This window comes from Peromyscus eremicus, chromosome 1 (genome assembly GCF_949786415.1).
Source record: "Peromyscus eremicus chromosome 1, PerEre_H2_v1, whole genome shotgun sequence".
NCBI classification, from domain to species: Eukaryota; Metazoa; Chordata; class Mammalia; order Rodentia; family Cricetidae; genus Peromyscus; species Peromyscus eremicus.
The window spans coordinates 162,409,906-162,434,683 of record NC_081416.1 but is presented as its reverse complement, the minus strand read 5'-3'; the positions used below and the strand labels follow the sequence as shown (position 1 = coordinate 162,434,683).

Sequence of the window (24,778 nt, the reverse complement as noted above, 5' to 3'; positions counted from 1 at the left end):
TTTCTTTTTATCTATCTATCTATCTATCTATCCATCCATCCATCCATCCATCTACCATCTGTCCATCTGTCTGTCCATCCATTCACCCATCCATCCATCTATTTATCCACCCATCCATCTATCCAAAAATAGTGTCCTCAGGCTTAACATCAATGTGACAAAAGTTAAAGTTCAGTGAGATTCTGTCTCAGAAAGTAAGGGGGAAGGATAGTAAGATGGCTCAACAGCCTGGCAACCTGAGTTTGATCCCCAGGACCCAAATGGTGAAAGGAGAGAACCAACTTTTGTAAGCTGTCTCTGAATTCCACACATGAGCCTTTGGCATTCTTGTATACACACACACACACACACACACACACACACACACACACACACACACACTAAAGAAGGAGGTTGTCTTGTGGGAATGGTTTTCCAAGCAACTAAATATAGTAGCAGATACAGTGTCAGCACCAGGACTGCAGAAATGAACACAGGAATCATCACAATACAATTTTGATGTTCAGTGTGATTGGGTCCTTTGAAGCAATTCCCACAGGAAGGCATGGCCATAGGGACATTCGAGAAAATGAAAGATCCAGTACAGAAAAGAGCATCAGTGAATGTAAGAAAAAAATGAACAAGACAAAACTTTATGGCCATAAAATGATAAAATAATATAAAAAGCATGCACAAATGGGAAACTGAGTCAGTTGACATAAAATGAGGTGATCTCTTAGAAAAATAAAATTAGAAAAACAAGGCCTATTTATATATCACATGGGTGATACGTAAACCAATGTGCCTGCTGTCCAAGGTGACTGACAAGATGTGCAAACACAAGTCCTTCTGTGTTTGTGCATGAGGCTGTTTGTGGACCACAAGGAGGATAAGGTTGAGTTAATCAACTCAGGAACCCTGATCTCCACAAAGAAGATTTTTTTTTTTTTTTTTTTTTAAAACAGGGTTTCTCTGTGTAGTTTTGGTGCCTGTCCTGGGTCTTGCTCTGTAGACCAGGCTGGCCTTGAACTCACAGAGATCCACCTGGCTCTGCCTCCCCAGTGCTGGGATTAAAGTCGTGCACCACTGTTGCCTGGCTGCTGACTAGTTCTTTTTTTTTTTTTTTTTTTTTTTTTGGTTTTTCGAGACAGGGTTTCTCTGTGTAGCTTTGCGCCTTTCCTGGGACTCGCTTGGTAGCTCAGGCTGGCCTCGAACTCACAGAGATCCGCCTGGCTCTGCCTCCCGAGTGCTGGGATTAAAGGCGTGTGCCACCACCGCCCGGCTTGCTGACTAGTTCTTAATGTCCACTTCTGACTGAGTTTTACAGCGGCCCCACATCTGTATTTATGGAGTACCTAGGAGTCTGGGGGTTTAGCTACATCTGGCATAAGATATCTGAGGGAAAAAAATCTATGTACACTATGTTCTTATGTGTTAACTTCACTCCTCTAAGATAGATACAATTCTATCAATACAGCTATAGCTCCGACAGGCATTTAAGTCAGAAATAACTCTAGGTATACCAAGCTCTATATCTGACTACTATATTTCTCTGGGATAAAATCCTGTTTCCATAGCTTCAGTTCCGTCCAGCTCCGTAGCTCACAGTCCTGCTAACGACTAAACTCCTATGCTTCCAGCCTCATCTTCGCCCTCTGTATCCTCTTTCTCCATCTCTGCTACTCTCTACTCCTAGCACTCAGAAAACTCTACCTGAGATCTGCTTACCCTCCACGGAATCTCTGTCTTCCTCTCTTCTCTCTCACCATGCCGTTCTGTCTGTTTCTACAGAAAATGCCTGCCCTATCTTTCCCTGGGCACGAGGTTCTCTGCCTCCTCAGGAACGTTATTCTACCTCTCACCTTGATATGTAGAAACCTCTTTTGTTCTCAGTCAGTTGCTCTGGAGAGCCGCTAGGCCTCAGGTCAGGGGGATGGTCTGAGCTTCATTTGCATAAGAAGCAGAGCTATGCATCTCCCACCAGCTTGTCTTTGCTTATCTGACCTTACCCAGGTACTGACTCCAGCAGGGAAGTTACCCAGAAGTTCAGCATGTCTGAAAATATTTGTCCATGCAAGAATTTCATAGTAGAAGACAGCTGAAATATTAAAAACTGGATAACACCAAATATTCATAATAAATGGCTTTGCCTCTTGACAGACCCTTGGCTGGTCAAGGTATAGCTTTAATATGCAGCTGAATCTCTATGATATATTCTTGTGGCCTGCAAGATGTAGTTATAATATCTGGCACTAATTGTAGATTTTGGAAGCAGGAAACAACCTCCATGCCCATTGGGCAAGAAAGTAGGGTGATAATGGCCCCAGAACACTAATCCACCTCTACCTGGGTGATGGTCACTCACTTTGACACCTCTGGTTTGCGAACTCAGCCTTCCCCATCAGTGCTTCTTTCCTTTCTTAATCCTGAAGATGACCTCTGCACTGGGAATGGCATACCCTATGAATTGGAAGGATGTCAGACTTTTAAAAATTATTTCTTTACCAGTAGCTTCTTGGGTTCTAGCTCATCCAATGAAGTCAACATTTCTCACTGAACCTAATGTAACATTTAGGTACCCAAAAGGAATTACACTTCAGGACTACCTAGGCAAAAATCATTAAATACTTCCGATGTCCCACCATTTTTGGCAAAGGGAAGGAAGGAAATCCTCGATGGAGCCCATCCTGGACCCCCAGGCCAGCTGTGCTCACCCATTGTCAAGAGGTGGCTGTAGATCTCCAGCATCACGTCCTGGTACAGGCATCTCTGAGCAGAGTTCAGCTGCTGCCACTCCTCCTGGCTGAAGTCCACAGTCACATCATCAAATGACACCAATCTCTGTAACATAAATGATGGGTAAATCATTGAGGATTAGGCCATGGCATGCAGGGCTGGGCTGGTAGTGACTATTCACCAGGATGCATCATTAGGCTTCTTATAAACACCCATTTCATATTCTACTCTAGAGATGAAGGAAGCTTACTTTAAAAAAACAAAAGTCTTGCGATTATATATTCAAGTTATTTTCCTTTTGAAGGATGCCAGACACAATTCCCTCTAAACTTTAACACAGTACAAACAGCATGGCATTTGTTAAGTAGCATTACACAGGCTGTATCTGTGCCTAGTCATTGGGATCCAGTGTTGCATGAGCTTCTTTTCTCAAGAAACTCAGAAACTTGCAAAAACAGGATATACATGGGCTGGAGGGATGGCTCAACGAATTTTTCATTGTTGGGTAGCTGTTCTTTTTCTGGACTGAAATTCGGCTGGGGAGTGAGGATGAGGCAAGGAGAATCTTCAGTAATGCCGCTCTCCCACAGCTGCACAGGAAACCGTGGGGTCTTTTTAGCCGTCATGCCTCTTCCCCAATGCTGAGAAGGGGCTTTTCAGTGAAACAGCTGCCCAGGCTGCCACAATAACCCCTAAGTAACCACAATAAACTCACTGGTCTACCAAGCTGTACTTGAAAAATTCCCTTGGTCGGTAGTTGCCTTCTTCAGTTGGGGTGTAGAAAAATGGACTCCACAGGAAGTCATTGGGCACATGGACAAATCTAAATGAAGGACCCAAGAAGTAGCACAATCAGCATGCCATGATAAGATGGGAGGAGGATCTGACTCCTGTGGTCCACTAAACCACTTCAGAAACTGGGAGCCCAGGACCTGCTGCCTCCAGTGTCTGTCTCTAGCTCTGGAGATCTGGGAACCTGGGAAAGGTCCCGCTTACCTCACATGACCCATCCCGCTCCTGTGCTCCCAGTCTCTAGGGTTCTTGGGAAAATTTCACATCAGCAGACATGTCTTCACTGGTTTCCACTCTTGGTGTCTCTTCCTAGAAGACCTGATTTCCACAAGAGCTGGAAGCTGGGTGGGCAATTAGAGGTTCTAAGCAGAGCTGCTGGGCAGAGGCCAGCTGTGATATCACCCGAGTACTGCAGTCTGGATGATGTGGCATGACCATAGATCTGCAGAGACACTGGAAAGTCCTGGGAAGTCAATGACCATGTGACCACTGATCTAACATCGAACTCTCAGCATCCAAGTGAAGGTCGCTATGTAGACTTGCCAAAGCAGGCTCCGGAGGGTCCTACTCTTGTCATCAGAGTCTAACTTGGTTATTATCAAAGTGAGGATGCAGGTGATGTTCACTAGCACTGGATGGGAGTCTGATGAAGGATAAGGCTGAAGACCAGGCACCTGCCTGGCACATGGCAAATATGCATCCAAACCAGCAAGTTGCCAACTTCATTTCTATTTAAATTTTACATGACCATTTCAGTCATATATAATAACCTTTAGTATTGAGGCTGGATGCTATTCCTTAATTTGCCCGATGGTCACTGAGTAGAAGAGCAGGCAGGGATCAGTATCACATGACACACTGTTCCCACTGTCTCATGTGGTCAGCACTTAGAAAGAGCCTTTTGTTGTTCCTCTTGACTTAGAAGCTCAGGGGGGCAATAGACATTTCTGGTTCCTATTTCATTTCCAGACTAGTTCTGTGCCCATCCATGACATGCCACACAGCCTATTCTTTTCTGACACATCACTTAAATTCACAGACCCAGTCTCTTATGTGGTTTGGAGAACATGTACTTGTACACCTGGGCCTCTATTCATAGGCCACTTCATGCCTGCCCATAAGGAGTGGCCTCTACTACACCAGAATGCAGACATTGACACCAATAGCGTTCAGTATCCTCTGATCACCACAAAACTGTAGTTTCACCTTCCAGTCATTGAGATATCTTAGGCTCCTGAAAATGTCACTACCTTGAAAGTCAACAGACATTTCCCAAAGAATCTAATTTACTGGTTTCCTGAGACTCGACCCCAAACATAGCTCAATTGTCCCAGTATGGAAGCAGCATCATTCTGGTCACCTGTCAATCACAGACACCATGTCCATGGGGTCAGAAGGAGAAGACAGCACTGGCCCATACCCATGTACATGTCCTAAGAACACAAGCAGGGACTAAAGTTTTGTTTTTACTCCTCTTTTGAAATAGCCTTCTGGGACTGGAAAGCCCTGGCACCTGCACAAAGCACCATGCCCAGCTCTGCTGGCTGGAGTCCAGAGGCAATGTACATGTGCTTATGTCCTGGCTCTTGTCCTATCTTTCTGTAAGTTTTACCTCTGGAATGGAAAAAAGCATAAACAAAAACACTGAAAATGGTTATCTTTTCAGTTCTGGCCCAAACTGTGAATAAATTAGTTTTCCCATTTTTATCTTTATGCTATTTTTCTCTTCCTGTGGCCAGTGTTTGTCCCAAAGCCAGGATTCACAGCCCAGTCTCCAATCACACTCTCAGGCTAGAAAGCACCGCAGTTGCTCCACCGCATCCCTCAGCAACCCTACTCTCCCGACTCCCATAGGACTCCCACCCCAGCTCAACCACAGAATCCCCCTGCAGCCGCCTCAGCGGTCACTCAGCACAAACCAGTGCTCAGCAGGACAGCATCCTCACTGCGCCGCCACCACTCACTGGACACTGCACACCGCCCCGCCCCCAACCCCCGACTTCCGCCCACGGATGCTAGGGAATCCCCGATGTAATTTTCCAAATTCCCTCAGTGTCCAGAGACACCAATGCAGAACCTCCTAGGAAACTAAACGGAAACGGTCCTCCCTGCCACTTCCGGTTTCCGTTCCAGTTGCATCTGGATCTCTCCCCTGAGAAGTGAATAAGGTTTATGCCTACTAACGTTAGTTGTGATGTGCCAGTCCTTATGAGTACTGTTACCTCAGTACTTATGAGTTCCTGTTACCTCAGGTAGTGTCATGGCGGCACCCATAGGATCATGACACTGGAGGATAGAATTCAGGATTTTTCACTCAGTGCAACTGAGGGAGGGATGGGTAAAATGAAAGGAAAAGTCTGAGGCTGTACCACACTGACGGGCCATTTCTTAATACTGTGTACATTAACCTATTTCTAACTTAAACTGACATGGCATATTTTCAGTATAATTTATCTGCTTTGGTTTTCAGAGGCAATCATCCGTCCCTAGTTTCCCCTTTCTATAATTACAGACATCTGGCTCCACACTGAACATATTCTGAAAAATACCCTCTGTGTGTATTTTTTTTCCTTTTAAAAGTTATTTAGGTATGCGTGTGTGTGTGTGTGTGTGTGTGTGTGTGTGTGTGTGTGTGTATGTGTGTGTGTGTGTGTCTGAGTGTACGCCATGGATGTTCAAGATGTCTAAGAAGACTTAGAAAGGGGAGTTAGAGTCCTTGGAACTGGAGTTACAGGTATCTGTGAGCTATCTGGTGTGATGTTTGCTGCAGACAGCACAGCTCAGTCCATGAAAGAAGACTTGGAGCTGGCAATGTGAATTTTCAGCAGGAGAGGTGTTGTCAATAGCCTTGTATGAGAAAGAAACATCCTGCATCTAAGAGCACCCTTGACACACTGACAGAGGAAAATAGTCTGTACAACAGACACGTCCACCTCAAGGTTCAGGGAATGTGCTGTTTATTAAGATGTGCAGGCCTTTTAAGTTTCCATATATTTTTCTATCCACACTTCCTTGTTTTTGTTTCCCCTGGTAATCTATTAAACAAAACATTCTGTTAGCTGTGAACATTGTTTAATCATTGTATAGTATCTTTACATGTAATTGCCTCTAGTAAAACAGCACTGGATATACTCTGGATCCTTAGAGCTTCTCAAATGCTCTTTGGGTCTCTAGCCTCCCATGGGGAAAATCTATATTGCGGACCCTGAATCTTTATTTTATGGACCTAGCTCCACTAAAGATCCAGAGTGCAAAATAGAAATGGAAGAAGGCACATTTCTTAATTCTTTTTATGAAGGCACTATACCAAAAACACATAGACTCAATAAAAAAAGAAAATTATATATCAATATCCCTTATGAACACAGATACAGAAATTCTTAATACTTGCAAATTGAATTCAAGAACATATCAAGAAGATATGATCAATTTGGCTTATTTGAAGATATGAACAATTTCACTATGATCAATTTGACTTGCTTCCAGAGATGCAGGGATGGTTCAACACACTTAAATCAATAAATGCAATCCACCACATAAACAGATTAAGAAAAAAAACACACATAATCATCTCATTAAATTCAGAAAATTCCTTTGACAAAATCCAACATTCTTTCATGATAAAGTCCCAGAGAGACTGGGGATATAAAGGACAGCAAACCCACAGCCAATATTATCCTAAATGGAGAGAAACTCAAAGCATGTTCATTAAAATCGGGAACAAAACAGTGTCCACATTCTTTCCACAGTAATTCAAATGAAACTTGAAGTTTTAGCTAGAGCAATAAGACAACTGAAGATCAAAGGGATACAAATAGGAAAGGAAGAAGTCAAAGCATCCTTATTTGCAGATATGATTGTATACATAAAAGACCCTGAACACTCCACCAGGAAACTTCTACAGCTGATAAACACTTATAGAAAAGTGGAAGGATACAAAATTAACATACAAAACAAGTAGTGTTCCTATACACAAAATGACAAACGTACCTGAGAAAGAAATTAGGAAAACACAATGCCTCAAACAAACAACTTGTGATAACTCTAACGAAGCGGGTGAAACTTCAAAAAAGAAATTAAGGAAGCTGGGCGGTGGTGGCGCACGCCTTTAATCCCAGCACTCGGGAGGCAGAGCCAGGCGGATCTCTGTGAGTTCAAGGCCAGCCTGGGCTACCAAGTGAGTTCCAGGAAAGGCGCAAAGCTACACAGAGAAACCCTGTCTCAAAAAACCAAAAAAAAGAAAAAGAAAAGAAAAAAAAAGAAAAAAAGAAATTAAGGAAGATATTGGAAGATAAAAAGAATGGATCAATAAGATTAATATTGTGAAAATGGCATCCTACCAAAAGCAGTCTACAGATTCAACACAATCTCCATCAAAATTCCAACATAATTCTTCACAAAAATTGAAAGAAAAATAATCTTAAACTTCATATGGTAACACAGGAGAAAAACAAAACAAAAAAACAAACAAACAAAAAACAGGATAGCTAACAATCCTGAATAATAGAAGAATTGCTGGAGGTATCACTATTCCAGATTTCAAGCTGTACTTCAGAGCTATTGTAATAAAAACAGCATGCTATTGGCATGAAAACAGGCATGCTGATCAATAGAACTGAGTTGAAGACCCGGATATAATCCCACACACATGCAGACAGATACCTGATTTGATAACCCAAAAATACACTTTGGAGAAAAGACAGCATCTTCAACAAATGGTGCTGGTCAAACTGGATATCTCATGGAGAAGAATAACAGTAGATCCATATCTATCACTCTGCACAAAACTCCAAATAGATCATGGGCCTCAACATAAACCAGATACCCTGAATTTGACCAAAGAGAAAGTGCAGAATAGGCTTGATTTCATTGGCCCAGGAAAGGACTTTCTAAACAGGACACTGATAACATGGACATTAAGACCAACAATAAATGAGACATCATGAGACTAAAAAACTTTTGTACAACAAGACACTGTCATTTGGACAAAACAACAGTCTATAGGATAAGAAAAAATCTTTAACAATTATGTCTATATATCTATATCTATATCTATAGATATAGATATAGATATGGGTTAGTATCTAGAATATACAAACAACAACAACAACAAAAATCCAATAAACAAATAATCCAATTAAAAAAAGAAGTTGGGTGGTTAGGAAAACTTGCTGCTATTGCGGAAGACCCAAGTTCAGTTCCCATTATCCACATGGTGGATCTCAACTACCTATAATTCCAGTTCCGGATCTGATGCCCTCTTCTGGCCTTTGTGCATATGCATACATGCAGGCAAACACTCATTAAACATAAGCTAAGAAGTCATGACAGTGATCTCCAGTGAAACGCTGGACTGTTTGACTTACCAAGATGTGAACAATGTCTATTTATCCCAGATAGGACACTGATGACAGGCCAAAGTCATGATTCCACAAAAGTCCAATCAGTGAACCAGTGAGGTAATGGGCTCACTGGAGTATGAATGAGAGGTTCTTTAGAAAGGCTCGCACAACTCAAAAGCAGCTGCATCAACAGAAAGCCCAGCCCAGCATGGATGATGACTGCATCCATGGAGCTCCCCATACAACTTGTAGGCAGCTTTATGATCAGAGACCCTCTCACGCCCAGCAGTAATTACTACTTCATAACCTTGAGGAGAGGCCTTTATAAACCTCACGTTTTGGTAACATCTTGAGACTTGTGAGTTGTTTGCTCCTGGCATCTTTTAAATATGTGTTGGTGTGGGTATGTACACTTGAGTGCAGATGCCCATAGAGGCCAGAGGTACAGATCCTGCTGAGTTTGATTTAAAGATATTTGTGAGCTACCTGATGTAGAATGCTGGGAATCAGACTCAAGTGCTCTGGAAGAACAGGAAATGTTTGCAACCACTAAGGCTCCTTCCAGGACAGAATGTTTCAATTTAGAGAAAAATGCTACACCAGAGACCCCAACTCTGTGGATATCTGATTTCATCCTGCCAAAGAAACATGTAAAAATAGTCTTGGATCTATGTCCACAATGTGTGTCATTGACATCAAATAACCAAAAAGTAGCTGGATCACATCTTTTTAAATTGCGACAATTCTGGACAATTGTCAGTTCTCAACGGGGTTCTCGCCTGCTGTTTTGCCTTTCTATACTGGGATTAAATGCATAGACAAGCAGTGAGCCATACCACAGTCCCTGCAAACTCTTTAGATCTTTGTCAGTATCACATGAAAACTGTAGTCTCCTTGTAACTTGTAGTTATAGATACATATTTTCATTTGAGAGAAAATTCATGACAAATTCGCCAGCGACCACTACCATATAATAATGGTCACCATGCAACTCCAGAATACTTTCACTCCCTGGAAAGAAACCCTGCACTCAACCCATGATGCTCTTTCTCTGTTCTGTGGCAGCCACTGAACCTGCTGTAGTATGTGTATTTGCCTCTTTGGGACTCCGCACAGAAGTGAAGCATTTAAAAACAAAGTAGTCTTTTGGCCGTCTGCCCTCACCTATTATTTCCAGGGTTTGGCCTCACCTGAAAATGCACCATAGAGATCCTGGTCAACAGGGTCTCTGTCACTTGGACTTCCCTGTTTACAACCCTCTTACTCTTAGCTGCTCTTCCAGGTCTCCCTTAAGGGTTGTTGGCCACATGCCTCACTCACTGCTGAGGACTGTTTTCTCCAATGAACACGGGGACTGGGATGAGGCTGATGGCATTGCGGCCATGCACAAGGCCCTATTCTAAAGAGCCTAAAATAGATGCTGAAGTTCAATGATGGTGACAGGGGTGTAAGACATGGGAGAGGTATCTAAGCATCCATCCATCCATCCTTAAATGCCAGACCATACACTCGCACAAATGAATGTGCAAACATGTTTAGGCATGACAGATACATGTGTGTCACTTGCTTTCTGGCACTTAAGAAATTAGTTATCTTACAACACAGGGAAACAATTGCTACAATTTCCCACAAACTTTGCAATGCCTTAAATAATTTACAGAGACTTATCCCAAATCATTTTTCAAGATTTCTTTCTGTGACAAATAGTCCTTTAAAAGTCTAACACAGAGGCAGGGAGATGGCTGTTAGTAAAGCCTTTGTCTCATGAGCACGATGACCTGCGTTTGGTCCCACAGAACTTAGGTGAAAGGCCAGGGATAACGGCACATTTATAATCCCAGTGATGCTGAGATGGGAGTTGAAAACAAGTGGTCCTGAGAACTCACTGCACCTAGATAGGACTACTTGGGGAGGGTTCAGGCCAGTAAGAACCCTTGTCTCAACCAAAACGGCACTTGAGACAGCCTCCAGACATCTTCACTTTTACAGACACATGCCTGAGATTAACGGCCATCAGCGGTGATCACATTTAAGATACCTTTGAAGTTGGGCCTGTTGTCTTTTTAATGTTCCTTCATAGGAGAGGTGTAGAGGGTCATTGATCCCTCACCTAGTATCTCAATTACTCCCCACTGCCGGTTTGAGTCTTGTAGCCTCATGGTTTTGGAAGATGCTGAAGTATAGACTATGGTAGATTAATTGAAGGGATGTCATCTATGCAGTTATGGGGAAGTTGTCATCTATGCTGGGGTGAACTTTTAAGTAGTGTGGCTGCTTTGGGGTCACCTAGGCTCCTGAAAGTATCCCTCATGTTCTGTAAGTATGCTCAATAAACTCACTGATTCTCTAAGTTGGGCTTTGGGGGAATTCTTGGGAGGAGGTAGAAACCTGTCTTCTCAAGAAAAGAGTTCTCATAGTACACAAGAACATCCACAAATACGTGCACCCAGAGGCATGCACACACATAAACATAAGTGTGTGAACATGGATATTTGTGCTTGTCCTTACAAATCTTTATTCTTTTCCTCAGGTATAATAATTTGTGAATTTAAAATAAGCAATGCATAGCTATAATTAGGTCTCTTTATTTAAATTAAAAACATGGATAAGACCCAAAGCTGCAGGATCTCCATGACACAGGGCAACAACAGGATATCCAAGAGGAGTCCCAGTGAGGGCCCAGCATCAATAGTGTAGCAGAAACCAGAGGTTTTGAACCAGACCAATGAACACTTGCAAGTAAAGATATATGGACAAAGGGGTTTACTGCGTGACTCACTGTGTCACACTGCAGCTTCCATGACAAGATTTTTCTTTAAATTTTATTTATTTGGGGGGCTGGGTGGGCGTTGTAAGGGCAGAGGGTGGATAAAAAAGGGAGGGAAATGAATAGGATTGAGATGCATGATGTAAAAGACACAAAGAATTGTTGTGGATATTCCTTTACACTGTGTGAAGATGTCACTGATTGGTGTAATAAAAAGATGAATGGTCAATAGCTAGGCAGGATTTCCAGGGACAGAGGATGATACAAGAAGGGCAGAATCTCCAGCCAGACACAGAGCAAGCAGGATGGGCAGTACAGAGTCATGGTAACCAAGTCACAAAGCAGAAAGTAAATTAATAGAAACAAGGCTAAACTATCAGCCAAGCTTTCATAATTAATAGTCTCTGTGTCATTCTCTGTGAGCTGGTGGCCCTAAAAGAAAAATCCATCTACAAAGCATAAATAAAAAGTAAGTTAATAAAAAAAAACATGGATAAGGAATTGACTGTGGTAAAGCCTTTCATATGATCACAGTATCTGTAAGAACAGTGTGAGGTATGAGTCCCTGGGTCTACTGGAATCAGGTCTTTCTGCACAGAATAAAACAGATGAGCCTTCAGTTGCTGAAAACTTTGCTAGTCAAGTACCGGCAACAATTCCTTCCATTTCAATGTGATGACGTACCTTCAGCCGGTATGTATGGCGGGACAATTGCACACACATCCAGCACTCCTAAGGATTCCCACCAGTGTGAGGAGTTTGTTGGTGAGATGACAACTGTGACTTGCGCAGGAAGCCTTTCCCACATTTGGGACAGACAAAAGGTTTTTCACTACTGTGAGTTCTACGATGTACTTGCAAAGAAGATCTGCCACTGAAAGCTTTCCCACATTCAATGCACACGTATGGTTTCTCACCTGTGTGGATTCTCTGATGCTCATTCAGTTGGGCTTTAGATGACATGGCTTTCCCACAGTCACTGCAAGTGTAAGGCCTCTCCCCAGTGTGAATTCTCTGATGTGTGCTGAGAACCGAACTGTGGCTGAAGGCCTTCCCGCAATCAGAGCACACATAAGGCTTCTCACCAGTGTGTATTCGATTGTGTACTTTAAGGTGGGATTTTCTTCTGAAGGATTTCCCACAGTCACAGCATCTGTAAGGTTTCTCACCAGTGTGAATTCGATGATGCACAGGCAGGTGGGACTTATTACTGAACAACTTCCCACAGTCAAGGCACTCATAAGGCTTCTCCCCTGTGTGAAACCGACTGTGCTTCTTCAGATCTGATGCATAAACAAACAATTTCCCACAGTGGTTACACATGTAAGGCTTCTCCCCAGTGTGAATTCTCTGATGTGTGGTGAGGACTGATTTTTGGCTAAAGGCCTTCCCACAGTCAGAACACACATAAGGTCTCTCACCTGTGTGTATTCGAAGATGTACCTTTAGGTGGGATGCATAGCTGAATGATTTCCCACAGTCATGGCATTTGTAAGGTTTTTCCTTTGTGTGGACTTCAGGAGACACCTGCAGGCTGGATGTACTTGTAAGTGATTTTGCACAGTCAGGACATTCAGAAGGTGTCTCTCCTCTGTTTATTCCTGGATGAGAACTCAACTCATATTTCTGAAGGAAGGATTTTCCACATATGTGACAAATAAAAGGTGTCTCTATAGTGTTCGTTATTTGCTGCTGACACAAAGCTGACTTAGCAGTGGAGACTTTCCCATATTTGGTATATGTAACCGGCTTGTCCTGAGAAGGAATTTCATGCTGTCTAAGTGGCTGCTTAGGGCTGAGAACTTTTCCTAGCTGTTCACTTTTGCATGCTTTCTCTTCTCTGTTAGGAACTGTGCACACAGCATTAGAAGGGCCTTGTGTGAAGAACTGACAGGATTCAACAATGCCATTAGACTGCTTTGGGGCACTGCTTTGATGTTCACTATTTGCTTGAAGGTTAGGGTTAGGCTGCAAAGTTTTTTCAAATGAGCAACATTTTGGAGATCTGTTTTGTGTGGAAATGAGGTGGAGGCCTAAAGGTATATATCCCCCAGTGGCTTCACACTCATAACTATTGTCACTTATCAGTGTTTTCTGGTTGAAGAAAGTACCAGAACTCAAGAGTGGGATCTGGTTTTGCTGATCTGTCTTTGCAGGGTCACCATCCTGCCACAGTTCCTCTACAACAGAATGTCCAGTGATTTCTCTTGATACATCATTTGGAAATGCAGCTTTCACACAAATTTGATGTGGTGAGCCATGCTTTGATTCCCCTGTTAAGAGAAGAGATGAATGAACAGACACAGTGAGCATGATGAAGGAGGAATCAGTCCGAACAAAAATCTGTGTCAGGTAGTAATGATGCTAGTGATGGTGACAAGGGCAAGAAATGCTGATATGGCCCTCACAGTATGCCAACACTTAGGTAATACAGCATCCATATGTGCCAGGCAACTATCAAGGCTGGTGTATGAATCTAGCAGTCACTGTATCCAGGGTAAACATTGGAATGAATAGTTTTCACTGTATCCTGGGTAAATATTACAGTGAACAGTTGTTTTCTAGAAGTGTCATTGTGGAAAACAGTGGTTGTTTTTCATGATTTGTAGAACTGTTTTTCTCAGGGGTCATTACAGCCTTCACACGACTTTGGTCACAAGATGCTTCCAGCACACCCCAGGCTCTTGGACTATTGGGCACTGCAAAAGGTACACAATAAGGACTAAAGTAGCGGGGACATGATGCTTTCCTTTAGAGAAACATGAATCAGAGTAAAGACTTTGGTGTGAGGAACTTGTTTACCCAACAAACAACTTTGTGCAACAATCAATAAATATGCCTGTGTGCCGTTCAGGGTTCAGTTCATCAGAGGCTGGTCCTTCCTGCTGCCACACAGGCCTTAAATTTTCATCTTGGAGTGACGTCTTTCTTCGACGAACCCACACAACACAGAGCACCTGACACTATGACGTGAATACATGAGCTCACTGAATCCCCACAACCATCCCACAATGCATCTGCACCTACACTCCTTCTTTTCCTCATGAGGAAACCGACCGAAGCAGTGGTCAGTAGCCAAGATGACTTAGATAATTTGTTGGGAAGACTTGGTTTGGTGAAAGACAACCAACTTATGCAGGAGGCCTGTGCTATAGATACAGAAAGATAAACAAGGAAGGGAGGAAACAGCCACGGCTTTACTGGCACTGTCAATGGGCAGCCAGCGTCAGAAGAAAGGGATGTAGGCAGAGACTTCATTAGCTCTAGAGAAAAGGCCTGACCATTTTTTTGTTACATTTTTTCTTTCCCTCTATTTGTAAGGATTGGCTACATACTTCACCCGGTTCCACAAGCCCTCCCTCTGAACTTTACATCCCTAAATGTTTATTTTTTGTAACTTATTGATCTGTGTAATGTTTGTGTTCATGGTATACATTTGTTTACTCATGCACGTGGAGGGGGTCAAAGGCTCAGTGCCTTCTTCACTCACTTTCAACCTTACTTTGTGGCAAGGTCCGTCACTGAATCTAGAAATCGCCAATTCAGCTAGACTGGATGCTGGAAAGGCTCTGGGCTCCCTCTGTCTCTGCCAACCAAGCACTGGGATCACAGGAGTGCGCCACTGTGCTCCGTTTTTGATGTGAGTGTTAGGGATTAAGCCTGGATCCTCATACTGCAGAGCAAGCCCTTTAACACCGAGGCACTGCCCAGACTGCCCTACTTCTGTTCTTTTGATGTGTGTACATGTTTCCTGTGTGACTTGTGTGTATGTGTGTGTTAGCCTGTGTGCTCACTTGTGGAGGCAGAGGTGGACTTTAAGTATCTTTCTCTTATGGTTCTCCAACTTCTTGTGTGTGCTATTTTGTGCCCACCTTTGCATGTACATGTGGAAGCCAGAGATCAACTTTGGATATCTCTCTCTATTGCTTTCCATTAATTAATTAATTTAGCTAGTTAGTTTTTGAGACAGGGTGTCTCACTGAATCGAGAGTTCACTATTTCCGCTGGACTGGCAGGCCACTGACAGCTTACCACTAGTGCCAGAGTTACAGGGACACAGGCGTTTATTTGGGAGCTAGGGACACACATTCAGGTCCTTCTCACTGCACAGTAATCATGTTACTCACTGAAGCATCTCACCAGCTACAACCACCTTATTTTCTTTGAGACATGCTCACTGAACTTAGAGGATACTATTTTGGCTAGACTGGCTGGTAGACCTAGAAACTGACTATTGTCTTCCCATTCCCATCCCTTAGTACGGGAGTAACAAACTTTTAAATACAAACTTTACACACTACTGTCTTCACTTTTCTTTTTGATACATATTGTCAATCCTTCAGCATCCATCTGCAATATAATGAACTTTGCACCACAAGGATTCTGAAAAGCTTCTCCATAAGTTGCCAATATGGGGCTGAAAAGATGGCTTAGTGGTTAAGAGCACTTGCTGCTCTTGCAGAAGACCCAAGTTTGGTTCCCAGCACCCACATGACCACTCACAACCATCTGTAACTCCAGTTCCAGAGGATTTAACACTCTTTTATGGCTCTGCAAGCACCAGGCCCACACATGGTACACAGGCATACATGCAGGCAAAGCACTCATACATATAAAATAAAAATAAATACATCTTTAGAATAAATTTTATTTCTCCACTATATCTCAATAACCTCAATATAAAAATGGTCAGTTACTCCTAACTCTGAACATTTACTCATATCCTCTAACTCAGTGGCTCTCACTGTGGGTCATGACTCCTTTTGGGGGCTTGAATGACCCTTCCACAGGGGTCACATATCAGATATTTACATTATGATTCATAACAGTAGTAAAATCACAGTTACAAAGTATCAACATAAATAATTTTATGGTTGGGGGTCACCACAACATAAAGAACTGTATTAAAGGCTCTAAATTAACTAAGTTTACTTGGTCTCGTCCTTTATTCCAATTCAAAATTACTTTATGAATAACCAGTCCATGTGCCCTTAAAATCAACTCCCATGTCATCTCCCGTTTAGGGTGAGTCTACTTCACTCGAGTTCCAAGAGCAGTTACTCTCCACGCTCAGGGTGACAGCTGCATTCCAAGCAGCTTTCCCTCAATCACACAGGACAAGGGCACTAAGGATGCTTTCCTGATTCTCATGCCATTACACCACACCATCCATTACAACCTGTTTCCTTCCATTTACTTTGGCAGACACTGAAAAATCTTCTAAAATAGGGGAAACGGTCTCTTTCGCTTATCTTTGGAAATTCAGTACACATAATTCTTTATCAGCTGAAACTGCTGTCCACGGGGCTTAACTTGGATGCAACAACAAAACAAACAAAAAAATGGAGAAGACAATCTAATCAACAGACTGGATGCAATGGGAAGAGGGGCAGGGCAGACGTTAACAGAGACCTGGCTCAGAGCACGAGTAAGAAAAATACTGGAGAGATTTTCAAATTGGAAATATATGGCCACCAGAAGAGCTGGTGAATTCTACATCATACAAAATAATTGAATATTTGCATCAAATCTATCAGGAAGAAGAGAAAGAAAATAGAAATGTTTGCTCTAAAAAACCTGTTGATAGGATCTTAACTGAATTCCTAAGTGAAATCCAAAAATCTCATTAGGAACCAAGAGTCTAAGGAAATAGGGAATTAGTTTGAACTGATCTTAGCAGGATTAAGAAACAGTCACGTACACTGTATACTGGAAAATAAGACTGAGCAGGCACTGTGAAGTAATAACTCAAGGACAAGAGCAAAGAAACTACAGTTTCTCACAGGAAAGCACTTTCTAACCTGGATGATGATGACTCTAGTTTCTCATGTCTCAAAAATAAGGAAGGGGCCATCCACAGGACCAGTCCTCCAAATAGTAGACATGGCAGCAGCTGTACCACACAGAGAGACTGCAGAGGCTCACACAGAAATCACCACAATTCAAATGTGAGGCCTGTCCTGCTTTCACTTCGACTGCTGTGATAAAATACCCTGACATGGAGCGATTTAGGGGAAAAGGACTTATTTTACCTTGCCATTCTAGGTTATAGTCCATCATTTCTGGGAATTCAAGGTGGTGGGAGACTGAAGCGCTTGGTCGATCACAGGCACAGTGAACAGAAGAGAAAGGCTGAATACATGCACATCTATTGCTCAGCTCACTGTCTGTGTTCCTACATTGGATGACCCAACTACAGGGAACGGTGCTGCGCACAGAGCCGGGTCTTCCCACATCGATGAATGGAATTCCCCAGAGACGCCCACAGGCCAATCTAATGTAGACAATTCCTCATCAAGACTCCTTCCAGTGGTTCTACATTGTATCAACTTGACAACACTAGCCACAGGAGGACCAAGAGATGAGAACAGCACGTCTCTAAGAGGCAGCTCCTGTAAGAAAGTTGACTGGGCCCACAAGATGGCTCAGGGGGTAAAGGTGCTTGCCGTCAAGCCCGATGATCTGAGTTTGATCTCTAGGACAGAACTGACTCCCTGCAGGTCGTCCTCAGACCTCCACAGGGGTGACTGGAATGTGTACACTCAGGAACATAAATATATACACAAATGTAGTAAGAAATGATTACAGGAGAACATATAAAACAGGAATATGGTGGTGCTAAATTAGGAGGACACAAAAGAAGAGCCAGGATGAAAAAGGACACTAATGAAGGGATAAATAAATGGGGTGAAAGAATTAGAAAACCACAAAATGACAAAACATACAAAAAGTAATATATACATAGAAAATCTGGTTACATAACAGATACAATGAGATGCTCTAAACAGTTATGAAAAGATATCACAGGAGGGCCTAGAGCGATGGCCCAGTGGTTAAGAGTGCCTGCTGCTCTTCCAGAGGTCCTGAGTTCAGTTCCCAGCACCCACATGGTGGCTCATAACCACCTGTAACTCTAGTACTCTTCAGGCCTCTTTTAACACACACGTGCGCGCGCACGCGCGCACACACACACACACATACACACACACAATCTAAAATACAAAAACAAGGAAACATTTCTTTTACTCACTGTACAAGCAACACATTAACCACCTGATAATGTCAACTGTTGACAGTTAAGATGCACAAACAGAAATCCATGTGTGATTTCTTCATGTTTCATGACATGCAAACATAGACTATGATTTTGTACAGACTTTTAAGCAAATATCCAGTAACCACCTTTCTGGCCCTATTAAAGACTCCTAACAAAACGTAGTACGGTGTTTACTATGAAAACTGGGAGTAAAGGGCAATCTGGGTGCCCACTCCTGAGGGGGTAAGCAGGTCAGTAGGCTGATTACACCTCTCAACTATCCACCTCGACATGACAATAGTCACTCACCTTGACACTGACACAGCTGACGTGGGAAATGAACTTCCTTCATCTTGAGGATGGCCTCTGGCCTGGGATACCCTGCGAATTGGAAGGATACTGGATTTGTTACATCTTCTCAGAGGGTAGCCAATGAACTCTGGACTGGCTAACTGCAAAAGTCAACATTAAGTACTGCATGCAAAGTAACACATAAAAGGTGCCCAACAAGAGTGAAGCCAGAACAAAACCACCTAGAAATTAGGACAGATTTCTGATATTCCACCAAGTTTTGCAAAGAGAAAAATATGAGGCCCATCCTGGACCCCCCGGCCAGCTGTGCTCACCCACTGCCAAGAGGTGGCTGTAGATCTCCAGCATCACGTCCTGGTACAAGCGTCTCTGAGCAGAGTTCAGCTGCTGCCACTCCTCCTGGCTGAAGTCCACGGTCACATCCTCAAATGACACCAATCTCTAATAACAGAAAGATACAATAAGTAACCATGTGTTTTTAGTAATTCCTTGCCCCCCCAGGAAGTTCCATTTAAATTTTCCACAAAAATACTGATTTCACATTTTACATTCAGGCATAAAGACAGTATATAGAAATACCCTGCCATGTGACGTCTCCCTCACCCCCACCCTCATGAAGGGCAGAATTTCTCTACCAAATTTAAGCAGGATGACAGCTACTAAGCCACATTATGCCTGTCTAGAGTTGTGTGGGGTTCCTGAAGTTCAGCACCCCAGTATGAGCTTCCACTCTTGGAAAAACTCAGACTGGTAAAGCAACAAACAAAGACTCAGCACGGGCTAACGAGAAGAGTTTACAAATCTACACCAGGAAAAGGTTGGGAGGGAAATCAAGGAACCGCTGTCATGCTCTGTAGAGCACAGCGGCTTGAACTGTAAACGAGGTCCTTGAAATAGGATAGAACACCATTTTCCAAGAAGGAATGAGAGTAAAAGTGGAGAGGCGGGAAAATCCACAGTGAATTTAGGGAGCAAGAAGGGGGCTCTGTGCGAGGTTCAGAAGTAATAAAAACCCACCAGCTAGACACAGCTGGGTGGGGGACGATTTGGAGACACAGCTTTCACAAACCATCTTCCATGCTAGAGATCAGTAACACAACTGCCCAAACTGTTCACACCTCAGGAGGCCACTCCTCATCTGCGATCCCATAATGAAGCCAAAATAACCTCTGGTTCACCGAGCTAGACTTGGGTGCGCCCACTTCTTTGTCCTGCCAGTCCTCTCCTGACAGAGAGGTTGAACAGAAACAGGGCTCCCGAGGACATCATACAGACAGGCAGATAAACCTAAACCCAAGAAGCAGCACAACGTACATGTCGCAAGAAGATGAGGAAATGAGAATCAAGGTCACCTCAGGAACACAGCTTACAATCTAGAACTTCCAATGTCTACACTCTAGTTCTGGGGCACCTCTCCTCACCTCACATGACCCCTCCTGCTCCTCTGCTTCCAGTCTCTGGGGCTTCTGGCAGAAATTCATGTCAGACAACATGTCCTCTGTGGTGTCTACTCTTGGTCTTGGCTCTCCTCAGGATTCGGGTGAGCATGTGGAGCCGCTAAGTAGAGCTGACAAGCAGAACTCAGCTTGGTTGTCCTAGAAAATCAGCAGCACAGATGACTTGGCCTGATCCAGGGATCTATAAAGACACAGAAAGTCCTGGAAAGTCAGTGACTGTGGGACACTCACCCAACATTTGCATGTGAAGTTTTAGCCCTTCCTGACAGGCATCATATAAACATTACGGAGTAGTGGACCAGGTTAAGAAAATGCCAACTGCCAACTCTTTTTTTTTTCCCCCCTCTTTTCTTCTTTTTGACCAAGGTTTCTCTATGTATCCCTGGCTGTCCAAGAACTCACTCTGTAGACCAAGACGGCCTTAAACTCAGAGATCAGCCTGCCTCTGCCTCCTGAGTGCTGGGATTAAAGGTGTGTACCACCATGCCTGGCTCAATTCTTAATTTTACGAAGATCCAGAAAACAAACAAAAAGATCACAGTTTTGAACAAAGGGTTATAAAGAATTCACTGCAGATTTCCCACCCTTTAACTGTGAGAAGAGAGGATATTAAGCAACGTGAAGTTTCCAAAGGAAGATGCAGGTGTTCATAGGCATTGGGGATCAAGTCCTTCTGCCTGTCTGGCAGTGAAGGAAATACAAATAAAAGAATATTCTCTCTGTTTAGTGGCATTCTATCCTACTTCAGACTTCTCATTTACAGTTAAGCCGCTGTGCTGTATGGAGAATAACAGCTGCTCCTTTATTTGTCCTGCCTAACATTTTGTATATATTGGTAAAAATGCTCCTTTTTAGCCCCTACTGAGTCTTTCCCTTTGCTGTTTTACATGTCTGATCCAAGTTGACTCCCAGCACCCACGTTGATGGCCCACAACCACCTGTCACTCAAGCTCCACGAGGATCAGAAGCCTTGGGCCTCCACGTGCACCTGCACTTACCACACAATCACGATGAAAAGTTGAAAGAAATTTTGACTAAAAGTCAGCAAGTGCCAACTCAATTTTATTTAATTTTCACTCAATACTCTCAACTGCATGTCACAAGCATTAGTGTACCTGGTTTTTTTAAGAGGTGAATGAGGCTGTGTGCAGCGTTCCATAATTGGACTCAAGGTCACTAAGTACAAGTGCAGGGGATGAATCTCTCTCCTGCCTCACACCATTCCTGTTAGCATGAGGCAGATGAGAAAGACAATTATGGTGACATGGGAAGGAAGGCATGGGAGGAGAAAAGAGAGCTCGTGCTTTGTGCTGTGGAAGATGGGAAACTTCAGGTGCTACTGAAGCCCAAACGTGTTTTCAAAAGGCATCCAGGCAAAGACAGCACATTCAGTTTTGCTTACTGAGGGCCAGAGAACACATTCCTAAAGACACCTCCTGAGAAAGTAAATCTGATGGTTCGTCTTCAAAATCAAAGCACCCTGAATCAGCTTAGCTCCAGCTATAGATGGACAAAAACCATCAGACTGACTCCTGCTAGTGTCTGGTACCTACTCCCCTCCAAAAAACAAAAAAAAAATCCTTAAATATTCAGAGTAGAAAATGACTAACAGCTAAGTTCTCCTAACAGCGACCTGCGTTCATGACAAGGTCATACACCTAATAGCTTTAAAATAATCAAGAAGTGAAATGTAGAAATGAAACCACGGGAGGTTTTTGTTGAGACACAGAAGAAGGAAAGTAGCGGTGGGAGGGATAAGATTTCATACAACCGTGTCCTCCTGATTATTTAGCCAATCAGGAAAAAGAAACCTTAATTCTCTGGGACCTTCAATTTACACGACACACTCCTGTAACCCAGAACTCAGGAGGCAGAAGCAGGAGGATCACTGCCAAGTTTGAGGCTGACCTGGTCTACTTAAGTAGATCTTCACTCTGGCTTAGACTTCTGCTTGGCCGTCTCTATCCAACCTACACTATCCCAGGAACCCGCCTGACTCCATTTTGAAGGCAAGAACCATTATGCTGTATTGTTAAATACAAGTTTCTGTTTCTCGGAACCTGACCTGCCCCAACTCATGACTTCGACTTGTTTTTGGGAACACTCAGCCCCATAACCCTCCCTGATCACAGGCTGACCACATGGTGACGGCTAATGTTTTTTTGAGATTATTCTATAATTTCTTACTGTTCCATTGTCTTAGGTAAACCTGCTTTGCAAGCCTGGCCATGGTGGTGCATGCCTTTAAGCCCAGCACTCAGAAGGCAGATCTCTGTGAATTCATTTCTTTGAGGCCAGCCTGGCTTACAGAACGAGTTCCAGGATAGCCAGGAAACAGCTACATGGAAAAACCCTGTCTTGAAAAAACAAAAATAAATAAATAAATAAAATAAATCTGCTTTGCAACTACTCACAATTTTACTCCATAAAAGGGCCCTAAGAAAAGGACTCAGGGCTGCTCTCTTTAACCCTACTTAGGAGGCAGTCGCTGGTCAGTTCTTGGGTATACCCCAGTAAAAATCAAGCTTGCTTCAAATTTGACTCAAAATTTTGGAAGTGGTCTTACTGTCTCCTGGTAGGATTAATACATCCCCCTTCAAGGCCCAAAGATGCAGTCATCTTCAATTCCAGAAACTGTAAAGACTGCTCCCAGAGGAGGACAATTAGGCATGAGGATGAGGCTTCACTGTACAGCAGAAATAAACACCAAGGAGGAAACAGATTGGTCTCTTTGGGCTGAGAACAAGGAACAGATTAAAAATGTAAGGAGCATTCCGAAGGACTGGGCTCAAAAAAAGACAGGCAGGACCACACACGCCATACCCAGGACTTCTTAATCATCTACGTACACAGGTCAAAACAAAAAAGGATGTAGGCTATGTAGCCCTCCTGCTACACTAAGCAGCCTCCACTTTCAGGGATCCCGCCGGTACTACCTCCAAAGGGTAGTCAGGAGCCTCCAAAGGGTAGTCAGGAGCCACCACATCCTGCCAGATAACTTAATTATGCAAACCTCCTGACCAGCAATCCCAAACCTCTGTGTCACTACAACAGACTGCGGTCACTGGGTTCTTTACCTCTTCTTCTGCCTGATGTGGCTAATTTGAAGAAACCCCACCCCCCACCCCCACCCCCCCACCCCCGTCTCTCTGCTTTCCATCATGACTGACCAGTCTTTTCAATAGGAGTTCCTGACCATGGTCAATTTGTTGAGGCGGCAGGAAAGCACTTAACCCTAACACCTGTTTACAGCACCAGGCTGCTCAATAGCTGATCACAGAGCCTTGCCACGTCCATTGGGTCCTAAAGCCAGGCCAGCACGGACCAACCTACACACTTTCAAGGACCCCAATACTCAAAACTGGCCACAGGAATTACAAGTTTTAATTTTTTTCTTTCTCAGCACCAGCTCCCTGTGGGAAATATAAGGCGATTAGGGAAATGGCCCGAAGCCATGGTCCCTGCACAAAGGCTCCTCTCCTAGCTCTGCTCCCTGGAGCCCACAGCTACGAGCTCGCGCAGACTGTACCATCCCTTTTTATCAATTCTTGACACTGCTTAGGCTTGGGCAGACCGAGAAAACTGCAGCCTGGGTGTAAGTCAAAACCGTGGATAAACTCATTTTCTATTTTCATCTACTTTTTCTCCTCTCGCAGACGGACTCAAGCCAGTCACCGGCTATGCAAACACTCCCAGTACAGAAAGCAGCGCGGTTGCCCTCACAGACACACACGAGCCCCAAGCTCACAACAGCAGGCTCCATCGCCGCCCTCAGCAACCCGGCTCTCCCGACTCCTACAGGACGCCCAGCCCAGCTCAACCCTGGCATGCCCCAGCAGCCTTCTCAGCCGCCACTCGGCACAAACCAGCGCTCAGCAGCACAGCATCCTTCCTGCGCCGCAGCCACTCACCTCACACGGCACCGCAGAGAACTCTGCACACGGCTCGCCGGGCCGCGACTTCCGCCCACGGACCCTCAGGATTCCCCGGGTTCCGAATCCAAACTCCCACGGCGTCCTGGTAACGATAACAACAACTAACCACGTGAAGATCTAAGCGGAAATGGATACTCTAGGACACTTCTGGTCACACCTCAGCCTTCCCCCCCCCCCCCCCGGCGGAAGTCGGTATTGCGCGTTGCCACTACTGCTTGCAAAGTTACAAAGTAGTGTTGCGCATGCCCACCACCACGTGGGAGGTTATGTTTTGCCAATAGTTATAATGGTGTACGTTCTGGTTCTCTTTCCCCCTCTGCCCCCTGCCCCCTGCCCCAGACGTTGTCATGGCCACATCCATATTCCAATTATGCGAAAGTCACCATCAGAATACACATTTCCGAACATCCTTGAGTCATGTG

At 43.8% G+C, this 24,778-nt stretch overlaps 1 protein-coding gene across 1 annotated transcript; it reads right to left on the bottom strand.

Annotated features, from left to right (window-relative positions):
- Positions 1-11,208: 11,208 nt before the first annotated feature.
- LOC131923058 (zinc finger protein 175-like) lies at positions 11,209-24,488 on the bottom strand. Its single transcript, XM_059277919.1, has 5 exons — positions 24,333-24,488; positions 20,386-20,602; positions 19,279-19,405; positions 18,962-19,033; positions 11,209-13,889 (listed from the first exon to the last, which is right to left on the bottom strand). The coding sequence occupies exons 2-5, from the start codon at positions 20,455-20,457 to the stop codon at positions 12,349-12,351; spliced, it is 1,812 nt and encodes a 603-aa protein (XP_059133902.1). The 5' UTR covers positions 20,458-20,602; positions 24,333-24,488; the 3' UTR covers positions 11,209-12,348.
- Between the last annotated feature and the right edge of the window lie 290 nt (positions 24,489-24,778).